This window comes from Candoia aspera, chromosome 2 (genome assembly GCF_035149785.1).
Source record: "Candoia aspera isolate rCanAsp1 chromosome 2, rCanAsp1.hap2, whole genome shotgun sequence".
Classification (NCBI taxonomy): domain Eukaryota; kingdom Metazoa; phylum Chordata; class Lepidosauria; order Squamata; family Boidae; genus Candoia; species Candoia aspera.
In genome coordinates, this window is record NC_086154.1 from 192,663,640 (window position 1) to 192,687,742 (window position 24,103).

The window sequence follows — 24,103 nt, forward strand, 5'->3', positions numbered from 1 at the left end:
CCTTGTCAAATGGAAGCATTTTCCCCACCTGGAGTGGGTGGCTGCTCGTGATGTTTCTGCTTCAATTCTGGTAACCCGTTTTCACTCGGCTTATCCTTCAAAGCCGGCTCCTTAATTTTTTTGGGGGGGGAGGTATGTCATGTTCCCCGTTACGATGAGTGCTTTACATTGTAATGTTTCACATGCCTTTCACTGACGCGGGGTTGGGGGGTGCAGTTAGGCATTGTTGCGCTGGACTGCTTATCTGCTTTCTAGGATTGGAATGTGTTTGGGCTACGCTTTGGTTTCAAGGTTTTCTTCCCAGGCGATTGGCACTGTCTGTTGCCAGCACCTGGGGATAAGGGAGTTTGAACCGGTTGGGTGAAGGGAGGGGTTTCGTTCGCACGGAGGGTTTTTAGTTTGTAATTCGCGTGCTTTTGTTCATTCTCAGCCTTCTCTGTATTTGCATACTAATCCTTCAATAAATCAGATTTTATAAAGTTACACTTGTGAGTCTGGTTCAATTAGGTTAGGCAATCATTACAGTGTATGTGTATATACATACATACATATTTATAACTATTTACAAATTAATACAGGTAGTCCTCAGATTATGATGGCAACAGGGACTGGGATTGCCATTGCTAAGCAATGTCATAAAGTGCAATGTCACATGACCACATCACTTAGCGACAGCAATTCAGGCAGTCCCAGTTGCCATGGTAAACCCAAGATGCATGGGTCGTTAAGCAAGAAGCAATGGGAGTCCCAGGTAAGGAGCACGGGGGTGAGGGAAGTCTGGGGAGATCTGGCAGAGGCCACACACGAGTTGGGGGAGAGGGGTGCTGCAGTGCTGCAGCCAAGGGAAGGAGGGCATGAGTGCACGCAAGCGCAGGGAGGCTGAGAGGAGGGGGGCGCAGGTGCGTGCAAGCATGGAGGCTGAGGGAGAAGGGCATGGCATAGTGTGCAGGAAGACGGGGGACTTACCAGAGCGTCTTGCAACCTTCCCTGCTGGCTTCCCCATTCACTTTTCTTGTGGGAAGCTGGCAGGGAAGGTTGCAAATGGTGATCACGTGACCAAGGGAGGCTGCAACCTTTGTAAGTGTGAGCTGGTTGCCAAGCACCCAAATTGCAACTACAGGGGTGTTTGGATGATTGGAACTTCAAAGACCAGTCATAAGTACTACTCATTCAGCACCATCACAACTTCAAATGGTCCCTGAACAAGTGGTTGGTAAGTGAGGACTACCTGTAACAGCATCCATTCCTTTCTTGGTAAATTCCTGTACTTAGGAATTGCAGAATGAATTGCAGATAACTTGTGTTCTCTGTTTCTGTTGTGCTTTGAATTCCTGTTACTGTTTATCCTCAACATTTCAAACGTCCTACAATATCAGAACATTATTTACTCCCAATTTAAGACATTTACATACCACTCTTCACAACAATTACCCTATGATAATTTATAGTGTAAATTAAAACAGTAAAATATTTATTTGTTGGCCCTGCATCCTACCTTTCTATCAAATAACACTGGTCAGGGCAGTGAATAAGAAATACAATACTATACACACAAAATACGAATTCATACATATACCCACACAAAAACATTTTTAAAAAGTAGCCTTCCACTGCAGCAATTAGCCACTCTTTCACTCCCAAATACATTCAACTAATTCTTAAATTGTGAGCGCAGGAATATGGGCCATGTAATATTTACATGGCATCAAGAGTTTCCGTGGAGTGGAGTGAATTAACCGCTCCTGTTGATATAACGGTGGAAGTCGCAGACCCGAACTACGCTGACGACGAGGGGCTAATTTAAAAAAAAATCTCAAAGCCCCATTTTTCAATTTCTCCCTGAAAAAAGAAATAATTTCCTCGTTTACCATTCAAGAAGAAGCTACCTAATACTTCAAATTGATGGAGACTTATAACCAGTCTCTTCCATTCTGTGCTGTTTTCAAAGCCGCTCCTGAATCACACCGGGTGAACAATCCAGGCTGCAGTTAGTGGCGTATAAGATTAATCAGAAATGAAATGCAGATATAAGAATAGCGCCATACCGAACTTTTATAACGTTTCCATTGAGTCTTAACACCAGCATCACGCTTTTACTTGAAATCACACCTCCGGCAGTATTTCACTTTGGACCCCACAACGCTTCCCATCCTTTTCCATTGCCCGCAGCCAACATCCCCAGCCGAACGGCGGCCCGGCCTTCTCCTCTCTCCGTCACTCCCTGATGATGTCACTCTCCAGCCGGTGTCCAATACAAAACGCGCAGACAACGCAACTGGAGAGATCGCCGCTACTACGCTTGCGCACACGGTAGAGGTTGTCTTCTCCCACTTTTTCTCTCTGTCTCTCGGCTGGGGGAGGGGACAGCTCAGGTCTGGCAGCGCCCCCCATTAACTGACAGCACGCCGGCTTCGTCCGCGCGTCCCTCAGCGAAGTCAGCGGGCTGGAGAGAAGCCTCGTCGGGGCCGGGCTGCAGGGCGAGGAGAGAGCGCAGGCCTCCCTACCGGTCCGACGCTTCTTGTTCCAGCGGAGAGCGAGGCAATGATACAGGGGCCCCGGCAGCCGCTCCTTCCACTCCGGCTGGTATACCGTGTCAGCTGTCTCACGCCCCTTTCGTCCCCGCGGCGCACGGACTGAGATCCTGGGCAGCCTTTTCTGAGGGGACCCTCGGCGGGGTTTCGGAAGCCGCTTCCTCCAGCCCGGCGAGTTAGAGGGGCTCTCACCTGCCGCCACAGGTTACAGCCTCTCTCCGCGACGAGAGGCCTCTGCCGCCGCATCCCGGGGGCAAAGCGCGCGAGCCGGAGGAGGCAGCGGCGCCGCCGCCGAATCTGCACCTCTTTTGACCGAGGACGGCCTAACCAGAAGAGGCAGGCGGGGAGCGCTCTAGGCCGGCTCAAGCGGCGGCGACTTCTTCAAGTTCTTGGATGCCGGGACTGCTTTCCATAGGCGCCGACTTCCGCAGCCGCGGCGGGGCATGAATCTGGCGCAGCCCGAGGGGGAGGAGGGCGACGGTAGCGAAGAAGAGGAAGACGACATGGAGATGCCGCCGGAGGATGCGGCTGCTGCTACGGCCGTAGCTGGGGAGGGCGGAATGGAGGCAATAACGGACCCGGCGCTCACTGGCTGCCTTCTGACAGAAGAAAAGATAGAGGGAGGGAGCGCTTGCGGCCACCACGGTTGGGAGCAAAGCCTGAGCCCGGAACTGCAACAGGGTTATCGAATCCTGAGCGAATTTCTCTTAGAAAAGCACCGGCCTCTGACTGCTCCTTTCCTAAGACCCTGGGAAAGCCAAAAAAGTGAGCACCGGCAAACGGAGGCTGCCAACTTTTTCACCGAAGAAAATAGTGGGTATCTGCCTTGCCCCAAATCTCAGCAATTATCTGGGATGTGGCTGTTGAAAATGGAAGAAAAGTTTTCTTCTGGACAGTACAGAGGAATCACTGATTTTGTGGCTGATTTCCGATTGATGTTGGAGACCTGCTATCGGCTTCATGGGGTCGATCACTGGCTCTCCAAACAAGCCCAAAAGTTGGAGATGATGCTTGAACAGAAGCTGGCTCTGCTTTCTCGGTAGGTGTAATGTTCCTGTTGTATCCAAATACTAAAGTAGAAAGTTTACAGAGTGGAATGAGTTGTACTTTTATGAAATATAGGCTGGGAGAGTGTGAGTGTTGTACAAATTAACTTTTTAGATTTTTAAAACTGGGTATATACTATCTTTTTTCTTGAAGTTACAATTTTGTTTACTAAGTAGTAAGCCCCACTGAACTAAGTCAGATCTTACTTATGAATATAGAGTTTGTTATACAACTGATGATCATTTAGAACGAAGTTTACAAGTGGGGTAAAGTGGTGTAGTTATGGCCTATTTTATATAACCCAAAGCCATAAAATGGCTTGTTTTGAATTTAGTGTGAAACGTAAATTATGCCACCAGGATTTGGCCTTATCTTATGAATGCATTGTCCTTAATGTCTGCAACATTTTTTTTTTCTGAAAGTGGCCAAACTTCCATGAAGGGTATGATTAGATTTTATAGCAAGCACCACCACAAAATATCTGTGCATTTTCTTTTGGTGCATTCTATCTTGCTTATGGTCATAGTGAGAGAAATAGGTTATCTTATAAGATGTTACATTGTACAATATTTTCTAACTAAACCATCTTTTATAATGATATCATAAGATATGCTGGGAAAACCTTCCCATGATACAGAAAAAGAATCACCCTTATACAATTGGCCCATCTAGTCTTGTTGTGCCTATGCTGGTGGCAGCTACACAGAATTTCAGGTAGTAGTGTTTCTTAGCCATATTTAGAGAAGCCATAGACTAATCCAGGACTTTCTGTATGTGAAGCAGACTTACTGTTAATGAGCGATACTTCGTTTCTTCCTTTGGAAACCTTGGTGAGAATGCTTGGGGGTGAACAGAAAGGGGGTATTAAGATTTGGAATTTTCCTTGCCTTTGTTGATCAGCCACTTTTTTCAGCAGCTAACATACTGTTTTTGCAGTATTTGAATTTTGAGTTGTATAAATACTCTTGGAACTAGATGCTTTTTCCTGGAATACAGATTTTGTGTGCGGTTACCTATTTAAATAAAGACCTGAGATCATCAGAAGAAATCTCTATTTCTAATTGTTCTGATTGAGTAGCGGCATTAAATCCATAAAAAAATAGACCTAAATTTGAAAAATTGGTGTATCAGATCAACCCCTTTCTTCTCAATGGGCAAACATGGGGCAGATGGTATTTTTCTACTCTGCCTTAAACCTTTAATTAAGGCATGAAGTGGCTCGGATTCTGAGTTATTGAGGGATGCTGGTAATGGCCTGAATAAAGCAAAACAGTTTGAAGCTTAATTCAGAGGAAAGAGGGATGTTCCTGATCAGTCAAAACTCAGATTGAGGAACATGAACACAACATCTGTGGATACCCACTTTTCATCTGCTGCAAATATCTATGCATTGAAATGATGGTGTTTAATTACTGGATGAGCTGATTGGGTGCAGATACCAAAATACATAAAATCAGTGTTTAGTATGCTAACACTAGCTCATCAATGCCTTTTTCCCCAATAGTACTTGAAATTCCAGTCACTCTGGATATATAATAAATAAAGTCATTGTTTTCTAGCAATATAATGCCCTTTTTTGCTTTTAGAATGCAACACTTTATTATTTCCTCTGACCAGAAAGCAAAGATACTGGATTTTGTGCTACAATATGAGAACAAATATTGTTGGTGAATATATTTGACAAATGTTGTTTAAAACATCTAAGGTGCTAAAAGGTGATAGCTTGAGTAGTTTGGGTAGATTAAAGATCACAAATGCAAAATATATCAACATAGGTATTCCCTGACTTAGTTTATAACCAGATGTTGACATTTTCAGTCTGGCAAGTGTGACAGTAACTATTCTCAAAACTTTGTAGTTGCAAGGCTAAATGGACATTATTTCCATAGCTGAACACTCTTTCTGATACATCTGTGTCTGTAACTGCCAATGAAGCAATTAACAAGAAAATAAGAGGATTCAGTTTAATACTATAGATTAGTAAATGAGAAGAGGAGAATGAAACTGAGATTTGGCTCTTTATGTTAGGCCAAGGAGATTATTGCCATCAAAGGCCGACCATACAGACAGATGGAATACAAATTAAATACTTCATTAAATTAATGAAACAGTGAAGAATTAGCTATGTGAATTTGAGCTATAAAGAAGGCTTGAATCTAATCTTGTATACTTCAAATGAAGTATACAAGATTAGATTCAAGAAAGGTTTTGATCAGTGGAGAATTTCCACTGATGGGATGAGAAATTAAGCAATTTTTGTCTCCCTGCCCTACCCCATGTACTTTAGAAAGCTGGAGAGAATGCTGGATTTGGTTTACCAGTACTTAAAGTAGGGGATGTTTACACTGAATTTAGATCTGTAACATGCATTTACAATTTTTAACACCAGAAACACCAGAGGATGGATGTTTCTTACTGCCAATTGTTAGGGAACATGAGCAGGAGGATGCTATTATGTTCATGTTCTGGTGGTAAATTTCCTGTAAGCCATCTGGTTGGTGGGAATAGAAGGATGGACTAGATAAGCTTTTAATTTTACCCAGTGAGACTATTTCCAAATTATACTTATGTTCCTCTGTGTCACTGAGAAGTTTCAGCAAGCACCATTGTTCATAGCTAATTCTTGGATTACAGAAACAATGTACAAGGCACCTTGAGTGGCTTTCACATGATAGTTAGCAATTCTCACTTTACGCCAATGTTGACAGCCAGCCTACTGTTAGAACTCTACTTTGTCATATTTAAAAAAAATATTTAAAAAAATCTTAATTAATTTGACTTTTTTTCCATTAAGATCTTGCATAGTGTGGAAAAAGTAGCTTTCTCTCACAATTCCAAAAGCCAAGGTAGTCAAATTTATTTTTTATTACTGTATTTACTTCTCAATTTCCTCTAGGAGCTCAGAGGAGCAGGCAAGAGTTCTCCCCTCATTTTATCCTTATTTTATTTATTTGTTTATCAAATTGTATCGCTGCCCATCTCCCACAAGAAGGGGAACTTATAATAAAAGCCTTGTGAAGTAGGTTAGACAGACTGTGAGCTTCATAGTTTAACTGAGAACTTGGGTCTCCCAAATTCCAATCTGAAACATAGCACTGTACCATGCTTCAGGTAAGTAGTGGAAGATTCAGGACAGCTAAAAGGAAGTATTTCTTCATAAGTGCATAGTTAAACAGTGGAATTTGCTGCAATTAATTTAAAATGTTTTAAAAGGAGAAGAGGCAAAGCTATTAATGGCTACTAGGCATTAATGGCCATTATGAAAAGACTCCTGTACTTTTATAAAACTTAATAGTGACCCCTAGAATGTCTTTTAATTAAATACTGTGTAGAAAAAGCCTGAACAGACCAGAAGTAACTTTTTCTTTCCTAAAATATTTCTCAACATTTTCCCTTTTCAGATAAAACTTTATCCAGTTAGAACAGGTTCTCAGTTTCAGGATTATTAAGAACATAGTTGCAGCCGTCAGGTAACATTATAATTTGTTGGGTCAGTCTTTGACACCAGAGGTTAAATATATCAGTTGTTTGGGCAAAATAATAATCAGTATTACTATAAAGCTGTGAGAGTATTGTTCTGAAGAAGCAGGTCTGAATCAGTGAACATGACATACTGCCCCCACAAAATGAAAAACAGATTAAGCAGCAGGTTTCAAAGGATAAGCAAGGTGGAAACGGTTAACTAAATCAAGAGCGTTAACATGGTGGGCAGACACCCATTCAGGATGAGGAAAGTGTTTCCATCGGACCAGATACTGCAGGGTGCCTCTAAGCTTGTGAGAATCAACGATGTCCTTGACTTCAAGGTGTTGTTGGCCGTCAATCATAACTGGAGCAGGAGGAGGAGGTTGAGGGTGCCAACGTGGTGAGTGGTGGATAGGCTTAAGCAAGCTGCAATGGAAAACAGGGTGCAAGCACTTCAAATTGTGAGGCAGGTCCAATTTAACAGTAACTGGATTGACAATATGAACAACAGGAAAAGGACCAATGAATTTGGGAGCAAGTGTTTTAGAGGGTTGAGGTGATTTGATAAATTTAGTAGATAGATACACCTGATCCCCAACTTTGAAGTTGTGTTGTAAAGAACGATGCTTATCAGCTTGAGACTTGTAAGCAGCTTGGGCATCAGCCAAAGCTTGTTGAATTACTGGCCAGGAATCAGACAGTTTAACAGCCCAGTCAGATGCAGAACATGTCTGGGAAGGGGGCTGTGGCAGTTCAGGAATGGGAACTAAGTTGTGACCAGAAACCACGCGAAAAGGGGTTTGTCCGGTACTTTGATGCACAGCATTGTTGTAAGCAACTTCAGCAAAAGGTAACAACTCCACCCAATCGTCCTGATGGTAGTTAATGTATGCTCTAAGGAACTGTTCAAGAGTGGCATTTAAAGTCTCAGTAGAACCATCAGTCTGTGGATTGGACGAAGTGGACAGTGCCTGTTTACTGCCAATCAATTTTAAAAATGATTTCCAAAATTGGGAAGTAAACTGTATGCCGCGGTCAGAAATTAAGCAGGAGGGGCTACCGTGGAGATGGTAGATGTGATGGAGAAATAGGTGCGCCAATTGTGAGGCTGAAGGGATGGATACACATGGAATGAAATGAGCTTGCTTAGAGAAAAAATCCTTTACAACCCAAATGACAGTTTTCTTCTGACTGGGAGGTAAGTCCACAATGAAATCCATAGAAATTTCATCCCAGGGGCGGGATGGGCTGGCCACTGACTGTAGAAGCCCCTGTGGTTTCCCCCCTTTTCGTTTGGACATGGCACAGACAGGACAGGAAGCAACATAGTCTTTTACATCACGTCTTAAGGTTGGCCACCAAAATTGATGGCAAACCAAACGCAAGGTTTTAACAAAACCAAAGTGTCCAGCAAGTTTATCATCATGGGAACGCTGCAAAACATCAGCTCTTAAAGTTTCAGGCACATAAAGGCGGTGTTCCACCCAAGCAAGACCGTTTTCAAAAGAAACATTGTCTCTATTATCTAGCAACCAAGTATCAGATTTCAGTGCCTGGAGAAAGTCCTTCTGTAACTGACAAGGAACTTGCACTTTCCGCTTCCCAGACTGTGCTGGGGGTGGGGGTGCCTGCGCACGGGTCTGGCTCCAAGTGACAGCAACCAAGCCCAGTTGTGGTTCAGTGAGAACAGTTCCAACCACATCTGCCACCTGGTCAAGGTCCTGAGGTAAACGTGACAAAGCATCGACCAGAAAGTTTTTCTTTCCCGGAATGAATTTTAACTGGAAGTTAAAGCAACTGAAAAACTGAGCCCAGCGAATCTGTTTAGGGCTGAGACGTCGTGGGGTGCGGAGGGCTTCCAAATTCCTGTGATCAGTCCAAACCTTGAAAGGGCATTTAGCACTTTCAAGGAGATGGCGCCAAGTTTCTAAAGCTGCCTTTACAGCAAACGCCTCCTTTTCCCAAGCATGCCAATGGCGTTCTGTTTCAGAAAATTTCCTGGATAGATAAGCGCAGGGCTTTAGGCGACTTTCTGAATCCCTTTGTAACAAAATAGCCCCAATAGAGGAGTCAGAAGCATCAACTTGGGCCACAAAGGGGCGTTCAGGATCAGGGTGCTGTAGAATAGGCTCAGCAGTGAAAAGAGATTTTAATTTCTCAAACGCTGCCTGTCATTCAGGCGTCCAATTCAGCACTGCCCCAGGATTTTTTACTTTGCGTGTCTCCCCCAAGCCCTTGGTATGGAGCAAATCAGTGAGGGGCAGAGCAATCTCAGCAAACCCCTGGATAAATTGCCAATAGAAATTACTGAAACCTAGAAAACTTTGTAATTGCCTCCGGGTGCAGGGACGTTCCCAACTCAGAATCGCCTGAATTTTTGCAGGGTCCATTTCTATACCCCGATCAGACACTCGATAGCCCAGATAGTCAAGTTGGGTCTTGTGAAACTCACATTTGGAAAGTTTGGCATAGAGTTTGGCATCTCTAAGTTTGCGTAACGCCTGTCTGAGGAGGCGTTCGTGTTCCTCCTCAGTTTCAGTGTAGATGAGAACATCATTTAAATAAACCAGGACCCCTTTAAATAAATGGGCATGTAATACATCATTAATCAATTGCATGAATACTCCAGGCGCCCCTGCCAACCCAAAAGGGAGGACTTTGTACTGAAACGATCCAAGTGGGCAATTGAAAGCAGTTTTCCACTCATCCCCAGCTTTTATGCGAATGCAGAAGTAGGCTTCGCGAAAATTGAGCTTGGAGAAAATCTTGCCCTTTGACCAATGAGCTAACATGTCTTTCATGAGGGGAAGAGGGTACTTGTCGACAATTGAGACCGAATTTAACCCTCGATAGTCTGTACAGAGTCGAAGTGTGCCATCTTTCTTTTCCTGGAAGAACACAGGAGCCCCAACTGGGGAATTAGCAGGTTCAGTAAACCTCCTTGACAGATTTTTGTCAATGAAGTCCCATAATGCCTCGAGCTCCTTCTGAGTCATCGGATAAATTTTTGGCTTGGGCAATTGAGCATTGGGGACCAACTCTATTGCACAGTCAGTTTTCCGGTGGCGGGGGGGGAACTGATCTGCTTCCATCTCCCCAAATACGTCGGCAAATTCTTGGTATTGAGCAGGCAAGCCTTCTAAATGTGGCAAGTCAGGGCACGGCGTAGCGATCGCTGCCCTTCCAACCCCCGCACATGCAACTATCTCCGCTGTAGGAGCTTGGTAAAATCCATCTTTAAAAGTCACAGTTCTGTGCTCCCAATTTATATAGGGGCTCCGATAGGTCAACCATGGGATCCCCAGGATTACCAAGGGATTGCCAACAGGTGCTACAACGGATTTCAAAGTCTCACGGTGGCAATTTGCATTGCCACAGTTTCAGTGAAATGGGTTGCCGCCGCCCCCCCACTGCTGAACCATCCAACTGTGTAAAGATCAAAGGACGCTGGAAGGGAAAACTTGGCAGTTCCAAAGTGGCAACCAGATCAGGGTGAATTAAACACCTGGAACACCCAGAGTCAACTAAAGTCCATACCTCGGTAGATCTTGTGCGGGAACCCAATTTCACTTTTACTGCTAAAGTGGGACAGTCAGCACTCACCATAGCATCTTCGCACCCATCCTCTTCCACCTGCCTGCTGGCGCCCTTCATGGCAGGTGGCTGCGTTTCCTGCCAGCTCCTTAAAGTTGTCTTCAGCCTCTACCAAGAAGTAGATTAATTCTTCAGCGTTGGCTGTTCCTTTGGCCGCTGTCATTCGCCGCAAGGTGGGGGGGCGATTTGGCCGGCGGCTTCCCTGCTCGATCTCCGGCCTTGGCTTTTGGGCAATCAGCTGCTCAATGGCCCTCCTTTCCGCATCGGAGACACTGACCCCTTGCGTAGCGCCGATCTTTCTCCTCATCCCAGGCTCTATAGCTTGGCCGAGCAGCAGTCGCAGCACTTCGGGGTCCTCTCATGGTGGCGGGTAGTTTTTCAGATTTTCTAGTTTGCATGAAGGTATGCTGAGCGTGCTCAGCCTTTCCTGCCACACAGATCCAGTCATACAATGACTCGGGGTCGTCTCTACACAACGCCCAACGCAGGACATCTCGGTTGAGTCCCTCTTTAAAACGCTCTATCAGAGTTGACTCAGACCAGTCAGTGATTTTACCAGCCAGAGCTTTACACTCTAGGCGTAATCAGCTACTGACATTTGGCCCTGGGTAAGATCCTTCAGCACCTTCTTAGCTCTTGCCTTGGCCAGAGTATCTTCAAAATACAGCTTTAACGCCCAGATGAAATCATCAAAATAAGTGCAGGGGAGTCAGCATCACTTACTTGAACATACCAGTCAGCTGCTCGACCCTTCAGCTTGGTGGCAATGGCATTTATTTTAGACTCTTCAGAAAGGAAGCATGCCCCAAACTCTCTCATATAACTCTTAGCATTAGTTAAAAAGAAAGATAACTTTGTTGGATCCCCATCAAATTTGACAGAAAAGTCTCTCACTCTGCCTCTGGTTGGAGCGGAACCAGCAGGCGGTTGAGTGGTTTGGCCCCAGGTTACAGTAGCTTTCCCATTACGGGGTGGGGATACTGGTGGCCGGGCTCTGCGGGGTGGAGATTCGTCCCGGAGCCGTTTCTGGCCCCGTTCCACCGGCGGTCTAGATGGGAGGATGGGGGATGGTTGCGGGAAGCTGGGATCTCCTCCGCGTCTCCCCTGGCCCTCCAGTGACAAAGACAGGTTTTTCAACATGTACTCCATCGATTCTATTTTGGCTTCCACCACTCTTAGTCTCTCGGGTTCGAGAGTCCCCTCTCCTTCGCATGCCCGGTTTCCTCTCAGTTGACACCGTAGTAGATTCTTTGTCTGGGGTTAGTGGGAACCGATACTTCCAGGATGTCCCCAACGTCCCTGATTGGGGTTCCCCCACTTCATCCAAGGTGATTAACTCTGTGAGCAATTCTGGTTGCTTTGGCTCTTCCCCGTTGTCAGATTCTTCTGAATCAGAATTGGAATTCAATTCATCCTTTGACAGGTCTCGGGATTCTGAAGGTTCTGTGGTGAGGTTCAGCTCTCTGCTCTTGACCGTCGACTCAGGAATCAAGCTAGCCATCTCCTCAAGTCCCCCGGTCGTGGATTTCGACTCAGCCATCGTTAACTATTTCCCCTCACAAGAAACTAATCTTGGTAGGAGCTAACAGTATAATTTTGGGGATTCTCAGCTTTATGTAAAGGTTGCCTATTCTAAAACACCATCAGACTCATAAGTAGAAATTCAAAGATATCTGATTTATTAAAGAACAGTATGCAGGGTCACAAAGAAAGCTGAGAACAGTGAAAGCGTGCCAAATTCAAACTAAAAACCCTTGGTGCAAAAGAAATCCCTCCCCTCGTAGAATCTTAAGTCCACAATCCCAGGTGCTCCTAATGGATTCTGATGGTCTGCGGGAAAAGTCCTTGAGCAGAGAAAATAACTCAAACACATTCCATTGTACTGATTTCACATACAGAGCTTGGTACAAGGTCTCACAGCAGCTCCCTCCCAAACAGAAACGCGCGTCAGCGCCATGGCATGTGAAACGTTACGATGTATAAACTACATTGAATCAGTGAACATGACAGGCTGGCCACAGGTATGGCTCAGTCTTGGGTATTTTGTTTCTCAAGGAATCAGACAGAGCACCTCTGGTCAGCTCCTAGAGCTTCTAGCATTTCTTGGGTTGGGTGGCCATTTGGGATTGGGATCTCTGTCAGCTGACTCAACCTGCACCTGCTCTAGATCAGTGTTTCTCAACCTTGGCAACTTTGAGATATGTGGACTTCAACTCCTAGAATTCCTGCTGGCTGGGGAATTCTGGGAGTTGAAGTCCACACATCTTAAAGTTGCTAAGGTTGAGAAATACTGCTCTAGATTATTGTTGGTGGAATGAGCTTCAGATGGCTGATTGCTCCATGAATTCTGAGGCTGACATTTTGCCAGTGCAATCTCCTCCTCCTCTGAGTCCTCTGAATTGGAGGAGACCATGACGTTCCTGGAGTCACAGAGCCTGCTGCAAAAGCAAGTAGAAGCCACATTCAAGAGGGCCTCTACCCCAGTTGTGGCCTTTTTGAGGATGAAAGGCAATGAGTACAGTCACTCATATCTTTTTCACCTCTTGATTGGACTACAGTAACTCACTTTACAGTTGATTGAAGACCACATGAAAACTTCAACTGATGCAGAATGGAGCTGCCTAATAAATGGCCAGACCCATTATTGTCACATTACACCATTACTATGTGAGATGCAGTGGCTTCCAGTATGTTTCTGGGTGCAATTCAAGGAGCTGTTTTTCATCTATTAAAGATCTCTATGCTTCGTGCCTGGGTATCTTTGAGATACCCAGCAGGGAGATTTTATTCAAGATAAAATCTCCCTGCTCAATGCATGCAGAGAATATGTTGCATATCCTCAGTGTTGTGGGGGATCTTTTCTTATTTTTCTTCTTCAAAATTAAAGTGTAATCTTTTTAACCCAAGGAGGTGTCTACAGGATCTATTGCTTTTGCAACCACCACCAAACCCTTGCCTGGTTTGGAGGAAGAGACACAACAGCACAGTCACTTTGTTAAATGTTTAAACAAGGAATCAATTTAATTTTGATTAAATAACTGAAAATGGATTATAAATGGGTTCGCAGTATTACAGTTCTTGGCACTAAATATTCATAAATCTATCACTCTGACAGATGGAGGTTTTCTAGGGCTACAAGTCTAAGCTTCCCTCAGACCCACACATAATTCCCAACTTCTGCCTTCAGTTCCCCCTCCTTCTGGTATACAGTATAAACCTGGGAGAAGATGCTCTTCATTACAGTGCTTTGATTAATGATTCTAATACCAAATCTTTACAGAGAATCTATTGAAAGTCCCCTCCTATTGGAATATCTGGTGGGAAGGTGCTTGGAAGTGAGTATTTTCTGTAGGAGCTCCTGTCCTGTAGAATAGCTTGTCCCAGAGGAAGGAATGGCCCCTTCCTGCGTGATCTTCTGAAAAACCTGAAGAACCTGGATGATTCAGAAAGGCATTTGGGAAATAGAATTGTCATCTGAGTGAAATGAGGTGCCATCTGTTGTAATTGATTGTTTTATTGTTGCTTATTGTATATTATTACGTATTACAATATAACTCTGTATTGCATATTATATTGTAATTGAAGTGGTTATAGGAATTTCATAATGAACAGTTAATTACAACTTCATTTTTAAATTTAATTTTTGTCAAGTGACTATCATTGAAAAATGGACATTTATTCCACCGAAAGATGAAATTTTGTTCTCAATTATCTGTGAATTCGGGTGCAATGGGGGAAGCTTCTTACACTCACAGATAAGAACCTCTTAGGAAAAAAAATGGACCAGAGGTGCATATGACTGCATATGTGCTGCAAGGCATGGATACCTTTAATGATAACCTTGAAGATTAGATGGTGCCTGATAGTGATTTGTGAATTAAGCTCTTTTTGCAGTGCCTAGCTAGGACTTTTCTTTTTTTTCCTTTCCTTCACTATGAAGTTACCTTTCCCCCTTGGTTCTTTTGCATGTAGTTTTGTTTTCTCCCTTCTCTTTTCTTCCTTTCCCAGTGCGATTACCTCTTACTCCATTAACATCCTGGTTTTTTTTCTTTTCTTTGTAATTGTTTCTGGTAGGAAAAAAGGGGAAAATGTTTACATGTGTGAGACTGATTTGTGTGTGAGAGAATCTGATATGTGTAGACAAAATTCCTTATTTTGCCTGCCATTTTAATCAGTAGCAAATTACTTTTGTCCTGGCCCGCACTTTTCTTCTGGTAGATAAATATATTTATATGCATATATGCATAGAAGTGTCACAGAGATTTATTGGATATGTAGAGGATCTCCAGGACTGGTTTCGGCTGAAGTGGTTGACAAGGTGGGAAAGTTGACAAGGTTGTGATGATGAGGAAGCTGGACATTGTAAATATTTTTGTCTACATTTATGTGTACAGTATTTTTCTATCTACTTTTCCTTTCGATAGGGGGTTTGCATTAAATTTAGGGTCAACTATCTTTCAGATTGAGAACCAGTTTGGTGTAGTGGTTAAGGCATCAGGCTAGAAACCAGGAGACCATGAGTTCTAGTGCCACCTTAGGCACAAAGCCAGCTGGGTGACCTTGGGCCAGTCATTCTCTCTCAGCCCTAGGAAGGAGGCATTGGCAAATCACTTCTGAAGAACCTTGCCAAGAAAACTGCAGGGACTTGTCCAGGCAGTCTCCGAGAATCGGACACGATTGAACGGATTAAAAAAACCAGCCTTTCAGATAAATTCAATGTGAGCGCTTTTCAGGAATGCTAAAAATCATGTAACGTGAGTTAGAAAGGAGCGATAGGTGGTCTAACCTATGCTGCCCATATTGATTGTATTATGGCATACAAAGGTTGTGATGCCTGTGAGTAAGGGCAAGGGAGAAAATGACAAGACGTGTTGCAGCATCACATGCAAGTACCGTACATAAGGATAGACTTGTATTGTGACATGTTTAATAATTTTAATGAAATTTTGGCTTACTGCAAATGCCCCATGATGCTTTTGGATATTTTACCTTTTCTTTGTTTTAAATACTTTATGCAATTTTTCTGTTTCTTGGTTTGAGCCAGAAAGTTAGTTGTGGAATGGACAGAGAAGACCAAATTTCCATCATCTTTCTTTTTTCTTCCTGCCCACAATCCCCCCATAAATAAAAGATAACCATATTTCATTGTAATCCCAAGCAAATGGGAGTACACTTTTTAACCTATGATACATCAGAATTTTTTTAGGCTTAATTATTTTTTGGTTTCTTCAGCATTTCAACAAATACAAATATGCACAATTGACATTCCTTATACATTGCAGCCCAATCTGCTTAAATTTGCAACTACAACAATTTACTAAACCATCTGGAAGCTGGTATTTTAATGTCTCTCTTATTGAATGGCAGCACATTTATAAAGTAGATTTCTGAAACATTGTAATATTTTGAATTTAATGTGGAAACAGTTCCTTAATTTTGGAAAGAGGCTTTATAAGACTTATATGTGTAGTTGTATTATTGCATATGCATCATACAAGAAGCAGCTCAAAAATAAATACAAGACTAATTTGAAAGACAAATTGAAAACTTTTTGGACACAGATCGTCAGATGTCCCACTACCAGCCTTGAGTGTTCAGGCATATACAAGAAACTAAGTATGAGGTGAATAATATCAGAGCAAACTGAATTTATGTTAACAAGTTTATTTCCAAAAATATTGAGAAAATGGTGAAAGGTCTGGTAGGAGCTTAGCAAACTGTTTGAAGCAAAAGAAACAGAAAAATTATTGCAGCTACAGTATTAAAGAAAATAGGAATAGTAGCAATAAGATATATAACTCCCGGGAGAACATAAATTTTTGCTTTTTGAAATTTTACTCAGATTTATATAACTGATGAAGATAGAGAAGCTTCTTTGGCTATAATCTTCTGTAGTTAGATACTTAATAACAGCAATTATTACTTGCTCTTTTGTTCATAGATGAGATTAAAAAAAGGTAATGGTAAATATAAATAATGGTAAACTATCAGAACTGGATGGCTTTCCTGTGAAACGGAATAAAACATTTATTGTTGTTCTTGCTCCCAAACTCTATCAACTGTATGATGAGATCTTTGAGAGTGGAATGTCATCTTCTTCATTTAATGAAGCATGTATTACAGTTAAGATCATATATTGTGTACTAACATTGACCTATTTCATTGATTAATATTGATATTACCATTTTAACTGCTATTTTATCTAATAAACTTCAACAAGTAATCTCTTCAGTGGTTAAGAGTGATCAAATGGGCTGTATCAAAACTAAATACAGGTCAAATACTATTCAGCTGATAGATTTGATTGATTTGAATAAAAATAAAGAAAACAAACCCACAGTTTTGTTGCTAGATGTGGAAAAAGCCTATACTAAAATTTATAGGCAATATATGTATATTAATTTAACCAAATGTGGATTTCCTAAAGAATTTTATAAAGTGGGTCCAGATCTCTATGACACCTCTAAATCCAAATGAAGATAGTATTTTTTTCATCTACTTTTTCACTTTATAAAAGTACTAGACAATGATACTCACTTTCTTTTTTGATATTTATTCAGAACCATGTGCTATTAGAATAGACTGTAATATCCATGGATTTTTGTGTAATTTGTTAGAATATAAATTAGTAATACATGTTGATTTTTTTTTTTATTTCTGAACTTTAGTTCTGGCTTGGATGCATATGATTAATGCCTTTGGCCAAATTGCAGGATATTTTGTCAAGTGGTCTAAATCAGAATTGGTGCCTATTAGTAAGGACTTGTTTATTCACATTTTAAGTGATTATCATTTTTATATATCCACTGAATTTATTAATTAGAGATTATTATTCCAAAAATATTTCTCAAATAATTATACTGAATATAAGTGAATGATGTAAAGAGTTTTCTCTTAACATTGATTGATGGGAGTCATTAAACCTTATAAACACTCTTAAAATGAATGTAATTCCCAGGATACTTATACTTTGTGTGGAATTCCCAAATGCATATTTGAAAATTATTTTAAAAAAACTCAGTACTCTGTTTCATAAAATTTTATGGGGATCTTCAATTCTGCAAATATCTTTGAAAAAAACACTCTTGTCAATTAAAGATGGAGGATTCCATTTTCCAAATCTTGAATTATACCACTCTGCATACCTTTTGGCTAGTACCAAATTTTGGACGTATTCACTTAGCACAAATTCTCCTTCCAGGGACCTTTGGAAGATCTATATATAATACTTTAGATAGTTGAATTGCTGGAGTTCAAAATAATAGATTTGCTCTGTCTCCTGTTGCTATCATAAGAGTTTTCAGCTTTCTGAAGAATGTCTGCCTGTTTTTTCCCATGATGTTACATTTCTCTCCCCCCCCCAAAAAAAAATATTACAGCAAAATCTATAATTTTCTTTTAGTAAGCTCTTGGGTTCCTCCAGGAAATAAAGCCAGACTGCTCACTTGAGGGAATGATATTAAAGGCAAAACTGAAATACTTTGGCCACATAATGAGAAGACAGGACACCCTGGAGAAGATGCTGATGCTAGGGAGAGTGGAAGGCAAAAGGAAGAGGGGCCGACCAAGGGCAAGATGGATGGATGATATTCTAGAGGTGACGGACTCGTCCCTGGGGGAGCTGGGGGTGTTGACGACCGACAGGAAGCTCTGGCGTGGGCTGGTCCATGAAGTCACGAAGAGTCGGAAGCGACTAAACGAATAAACAACAACAACAAGCTCTTGGGTCTGGTAGGGAGAACAAGGGAAACAGAAATAGATCCAATCTATTTAGAAATTCTGATACTAGCCTTGTAAACTAAATCTACAGTATATTGAATCTGTGTTGCAGATAGGAGGCTGAAAGAGCTTTTGCCTTACACTTTTTAGATAATGTATTTCTTGAGGTGATATCTAGGACATCTTTATGCAGAAATTTAGTAAAATAAAACACTGATCACTTGGTATTATCTCACTATCTTCTGGTACCTTCTTTTTTAATTATAGGCCCCTGTAGTAACCATATCTCTTCACTTTAAAAAAGTAGCTGGATCTACTAATTAAAATTTGTCTAAATCACTTATAAGCATTTAAACAATAAATCAATAACTCCATATAATAAACATATCTCTGAGAAGTTCAGGGTATAATCCTATAACCCTGGGATAACTTTCCAAAAGTGATAAGATTGAAAAAAGATTAGTTACCCAGGTTAATGTGCACCATGTATTATTGACTGATGTGCCTTAGCCAATTGAAGACCTTGTTATAGTCAGCTATTCTCTGTAGATGAATTTTTTTTAGATTTTTTTTTATCCCACCTTTATTATTTTTTTATAAATAACTCCAGGTGAGGGAACATATGTAATACTCCTCCTATTTTCCCCACAACAACCCTGTGAGGTGAGTTGGGCTGAGAGTTACTTGTGAAGGGAATCCAGTAATTTTGAATTGGAGAAGACAGTTATAACTAAATGAAAAATGAGAAATTTTCATCTAACAGTAGTAAATATATGCCTGAATATCTTGCTTAACTGGAAAGATAAACATTTCAGAATGAAGACTGTCAAATGGGATAGATTAAGGAAATGACAAAATTTTTATTATTTTATTTTTGTTTTGTTTTTTCCTGTTCTACAGAGGTACAGTGTTTTCAGATTTCAGCATCAGATTAGTGTCCTTACTGCTGAAGACATGTGTCATCCTCTCCTACTAGGTATAATTGCAAAATTCATAATCCCATTTATTGCTTCCTCTTTTTTTCTAATAAATGTAAACAATTCCTTTATCTGATTTCAGAAAATATAAATCCCTAATACATGTACTTTCCAAAAAATATGACAGCTGTTATATCATAGCAGCTAATCAAGTCCTATAGCATTCCAAATACTACTGGAGTTACTATTATAGTTGTTAGTAATAAAAAATAGTGCTAAGATAATAAATTATAATAAAATAAAAATATATATTCTATAAAATGTATAATCTAATATTTGGCACACAGGAGACGAGGAGGAAGAGGAGGAAAGAGAAAAAGTACTAGGAATAAACAGAAAAAGTACAATTACAATTATCTGTACTAACATTTGGTAATGGGCTTAAGCTGAATTAGTATCTTGAATAATTTTTTCCTATCTTTAAATGTCTACATGCTTGTCTGAAATTTATAAAAAAAAGACATTCTGGATGGAGTAATTTATTAGGATCCTGAGTTAATACTGTAGCGGCTTACTGTTTTTTTAAACTTTTGTTTGAAGAATATGTATAATTGCTTTCTAATTTGTAGATAACTAAAACTACTATTATCTCTCCCCCAAAATAAAAGTAAAAATAGCCAAATCTCTTAAGAAAATGGAACCTTTGCAAAATTTCAACTGTTTTTATTTTTTAATAAAATACCTGCACAAAAGAATTCTGTCTCGGAGAGAATAAGGATCAAAATCCTTCACTTCAATCAGCCTAATTCCTGCAATCTGTATTTAAAATATGGACTAAAGTTTTCCATCAATGTATTGGAGATCAATGTCTAAGATTAATTTTTTCAATATATTTCCCCAGTTATTGAATCACTGCCATTTTCTGATCAGTGCTGGATTTTTTAAGTCTTTCTTCCTGTATAATATTATCAGTACCACTAAACAAAAGTATTTGAGGGTAAGATTCATAAAGTTATTCATTATTCCTCTTCTGTTCATCTTGTAACATGAGACCTGGAGATTTTAGAATTATTAGTACTGTAATGTTCATCATCACTAGGATAGAATGCCTTGTATCTGAAAAGCTAATTACCATTTTACACTCTTGCCTTTGAAACTTTTCCAGGTTGCTTTGCAGAAAGAGCTGATAGTATCTGCATTTCTAATATTATTTATGGAAGTTTTTACATATTAAAAAGGTAAAGGTTTCCCTTGACGTAAAGTCCAGTCGTGTCCGACTCTAGGGGGCGGTGCTCATCTCCGTTTCTAAGCCTTGGAGCCGGCGTTGTCATAGACACTTCCGGGTCATGTGGCCAGCATGACGACTCGGAACGCCGTTACCTTCCCGCCGAAGCGGTACCTATTGATCTACTCACATTTGCATGTTTTCGAACTGCTAGGTGAGCAGGAGCTGGGACGAGCAACGGGAGCTCACCCCGCCGCGCGGTTTCGAACCGCCGACCTTCTGATTGGCAGCTCAGCGGTTTAACCCGCAGCGCCACCGCGTCCCTCCCTTTTACATATTACTTGCTAATATTTGTAGGGTGAAATGTGGTAGAAACTGTCTGAAATACACTTGCTTGATCAGGGAGAGATTTTGTGGAACTCCTATCAATGAATCTGTTTTAAAGCCTTTAGGAAGCCTATGTTCTATTCCATTCCTTTACCAGCAAACTTCTGGAATTTATGATCAATACTTCTCTGGCCTAATACCCTGAATGTAATGAATTATTGCCAAATATTCAGTGTAGGATCCATTTATTATTAATTGCTTACTTTAGTTGGAAAACTGTTTCACAAGGCTTTCTTAGAGTTGAGAACATTTGATACTATTCAAGGTTTACCTTGAAGACTTAAGAAATCCCTTAGAAATAATCTAATCCTTGTTACTAAAGTCAACAAGTTACTAAACTCTGGATTTAAAGGCAACCTTTCCATCTTCGTAGAGAGATTCTTGAAGAGCAGTACATTCCAGATTTATGCAGGTCTTTTGAGCAAGAGGTGAATCTAAACAAATTCCTACTGAATTCTCAATGTCCTATTGGTTTTGGCCTGTTTAATAGCTTTACTGCATTATTGCATCATGTCTTCCAATACTACCAATATGTAGGGGCACTTTATTAAAATATTATTGTATATATACCTTTAGAGGCTGTGTTGTTGTTTATTCGTTCAGTCGCTTCCAACTCTTCGTGACTTCATGGACCAGCCCACGCCAGAGCTTTCTGTCAGTCGTCAACACCCCCAGCTCCCCCAGGGACGAGTCCGTCACCTCTAGAATATCATTCATCCATCTTGCCCTTGGTTGGGCCCTCTTCCTTTTGCCTTCCACTTTCCCTAACATCAACATCTTCTCCAGGGTGTCCTGTCTTCTCATTATGTGGCCAAAGGATTTCAGTTTTGCCTTTAATATCATTCCCTCAAGTGAGCAGTCTGGCTTTATTTCCTGGAGGATGGACTGGTCTGATCTTCTTGCAGTCCAAGGCACTCTCAGAATTTTCCTCCAACACCACAGTTCCAAAGCATCTATCTTCCTTTTCTCAGCCTTCCTTATGGTCCAGCTCTCGCAGCCATATGTTACTACTGGGAATACCATTGCTTTAACTATGCGGACCTTTGTTGTCAGTGTGATGTCTCTGCTCTTAACTATTTTATCGAGATTTGTCATTGCTCTTCTTCCAAGGATTAAGCGTCTTCTGATTTCCTGACTGCAGTCAGCATCTGCAGTAATCTTTGCACCTAGAAATACAAAGTCTTTCACTGCTTCTACATTTTCTCCCTCTATTTGCCAGTTATCAATCAAGCTGGTTGCCATAATCTTGGTTTTTTTGAAGTTTAGCTGCAAGCCAGCTTTTGCACTTTCTTCTTTCACCTTCATCATAAGGCTCCTCAGTTCCTCTTCGCTTTCAGCCATCAAAGTGGTATCATCTGCATATCTGAGATTGTTAATGTTTCTTCCAGCGATTTTAACCCCAGCCTTGGATTCCTCAAGCCCAGCATGTTGCATGGTATGTTCTGCGTACAAGTTGAATAGGTGGGGTGAGAGTATACAGCCCTGCCGTAATCCTTTCCCAATCTTAAACAAGTCTGTTGTTCTGTGGTCTGTTCTTACTGTTGCTACTTGGTCGTTATACAGATTCTTCAGGAGGCAGACAAGATGACTTGGTATCCCCATACCGCTAAGAATTTGCCACAATTTGTTATGGTCCACACAGCCAAAGGCTTTAGAATAGTCAATAAAACAGAAATAGATGTTTTTTCTGAAACTCCCTGGCTTTTTCCATTATCCAGCGGATATTGGCAATTTGGTCTCTAGTTCCTCTGCCTTTTCTAAACCCAGCTTGTACATCTGGCAATTCTCGCTCCATGAATTGCTGAAGTCTACCTTGCAGGATCTTGAGCATTACCTTACTGGCATGTGAAATGAGTGCCACTGTTCGATAGTTTGAACATTCTTTAGTGTTTCCCTTTTTTGGTATGGGGATATAAGTTGATTTTTTCCAATCTGATGGCCATTCCTGTATTTTCCAAATTTGCTGGCATATAGCATGCATTACCTTGACAGCATCATCTTGCAAGATTTTGAACAGTTCAGCTGGGATGCCGTCATCTCCTGCCGCCTTGTTATTAGCAATGCTTCTTAAGGCCCATTCAACCTCACTCTTCAGGATGTCTGGCTCTAGCTCACTGACCACACCGTCAAAGCTATCCCCGATGTTGTTATCCTTCCTATACAGGTCTTCCGTATATTCTTGCCACCTTTTCTTGATCTCTTCTTCTTCTGTTAAAAATCGTTACATAAAGTGCAGTTTAAATTGTCACAATAGCTCGTACTCTACCTTCTTTTTTGTCACTAATTACCAGAGATTGTAGTAGTACAAATTCAAGGGAAAAAGGAGCATCTGTCAGCAGTTCCTTGAAGCAGCTGTGTCTTTTCCTGGGATTGCATGGCTGCCTTCTTGAGTTGCAGCAACATCCCAGGAAAAGATACCTTTGATTAAAGGTTTAGCCAAGTAGTGTTGTACTGTATGCATGCCCATTTGTGTTGTGGAGTAACTTTTTCCTTTGAATCTGAAGTGCTGCATAGCTCTAATAACTAGTGGCATTTTAAAGGCTGCAATTATTTGCTACTTAATTGCTACTTAATAGTAGATCTCAATGAACTACGTAGGGCATATTCCTTTATAAATATAATAAGCTTGGCAAGTAAACTGGTCCCTCATCTCAACCAAGGTTTAGTGTATCTGAGTACAGCTAAGAACTGCTGGATTTATGTTCAGATCAAAAGGGGATAAATAAAAGGGCATTTTGAAACCTGTGTTTTAATCTTCAAAAACAGAAGAGAGAATGCCTCAGTGCACATGTGAAATGGGAGAAGAGGCCATTGGCTGTATTTGGATGTCAGACTAAATCAAGTGTTTTGAATTATTGTTTCAATTTAATTAGAAGCTTGCTGCACACACCTGTCATTTTCACTTGGCTCCTCCGTCTAGTGGAACACACTGCCCTGTTTGCTAGAATGTTGCCAGAACCAGTACCTCTGGCTTGCTCTTCTCTTGTAGTTGGAAACTATGTTTATTTCCTGACTGCAGATTCTGCCTTATTAAAGCAGGGATAAGAGGGGCTTCCATGCATTATACATCAGCAGCTTCTGGTAGGTAGAGCCAAGCAAAAGTGATTTTAGGTTCCACCTAAAATATGTATATCCCGGAAATGCAGACAAATGAGAAGTCTGCCTAAACTTTGCACCTGTCAGTTATTATGCTAATCTATAAGGCAAACCAGAATCAC

General features: G+C 41.1%; 1 protein-coding gene across 3 annotated transcripts in view; it reads left to right on the forward strand.

The window, feature by feature from the left end:
* The first annotated feature begins 2,302 nt into the window (after window positions 1-2,302).
* BRD10 (bromodomain containing 10) overlaps window positions 2,303-24,103 on the forward strand; it is a 51,786-nt gene continuing 29,985 nt past the window's right edge. For all 3 annotated transcript variants that reach the window (XM_063295067.1, XM_063295068.1, XM_063295069.1), the window contains exon 1: window positions 2,303-3,570. In XM_063295067.1, the coding sequence (XP_063151137.1) occupies window positions 2,975-3,570 (596 nt within the window). In that variant the 5' untranslated portion in view covers window positions 2,303-2,974. The remainder of the gene's footprint in view (window positions 3,571-24,103) is intronic.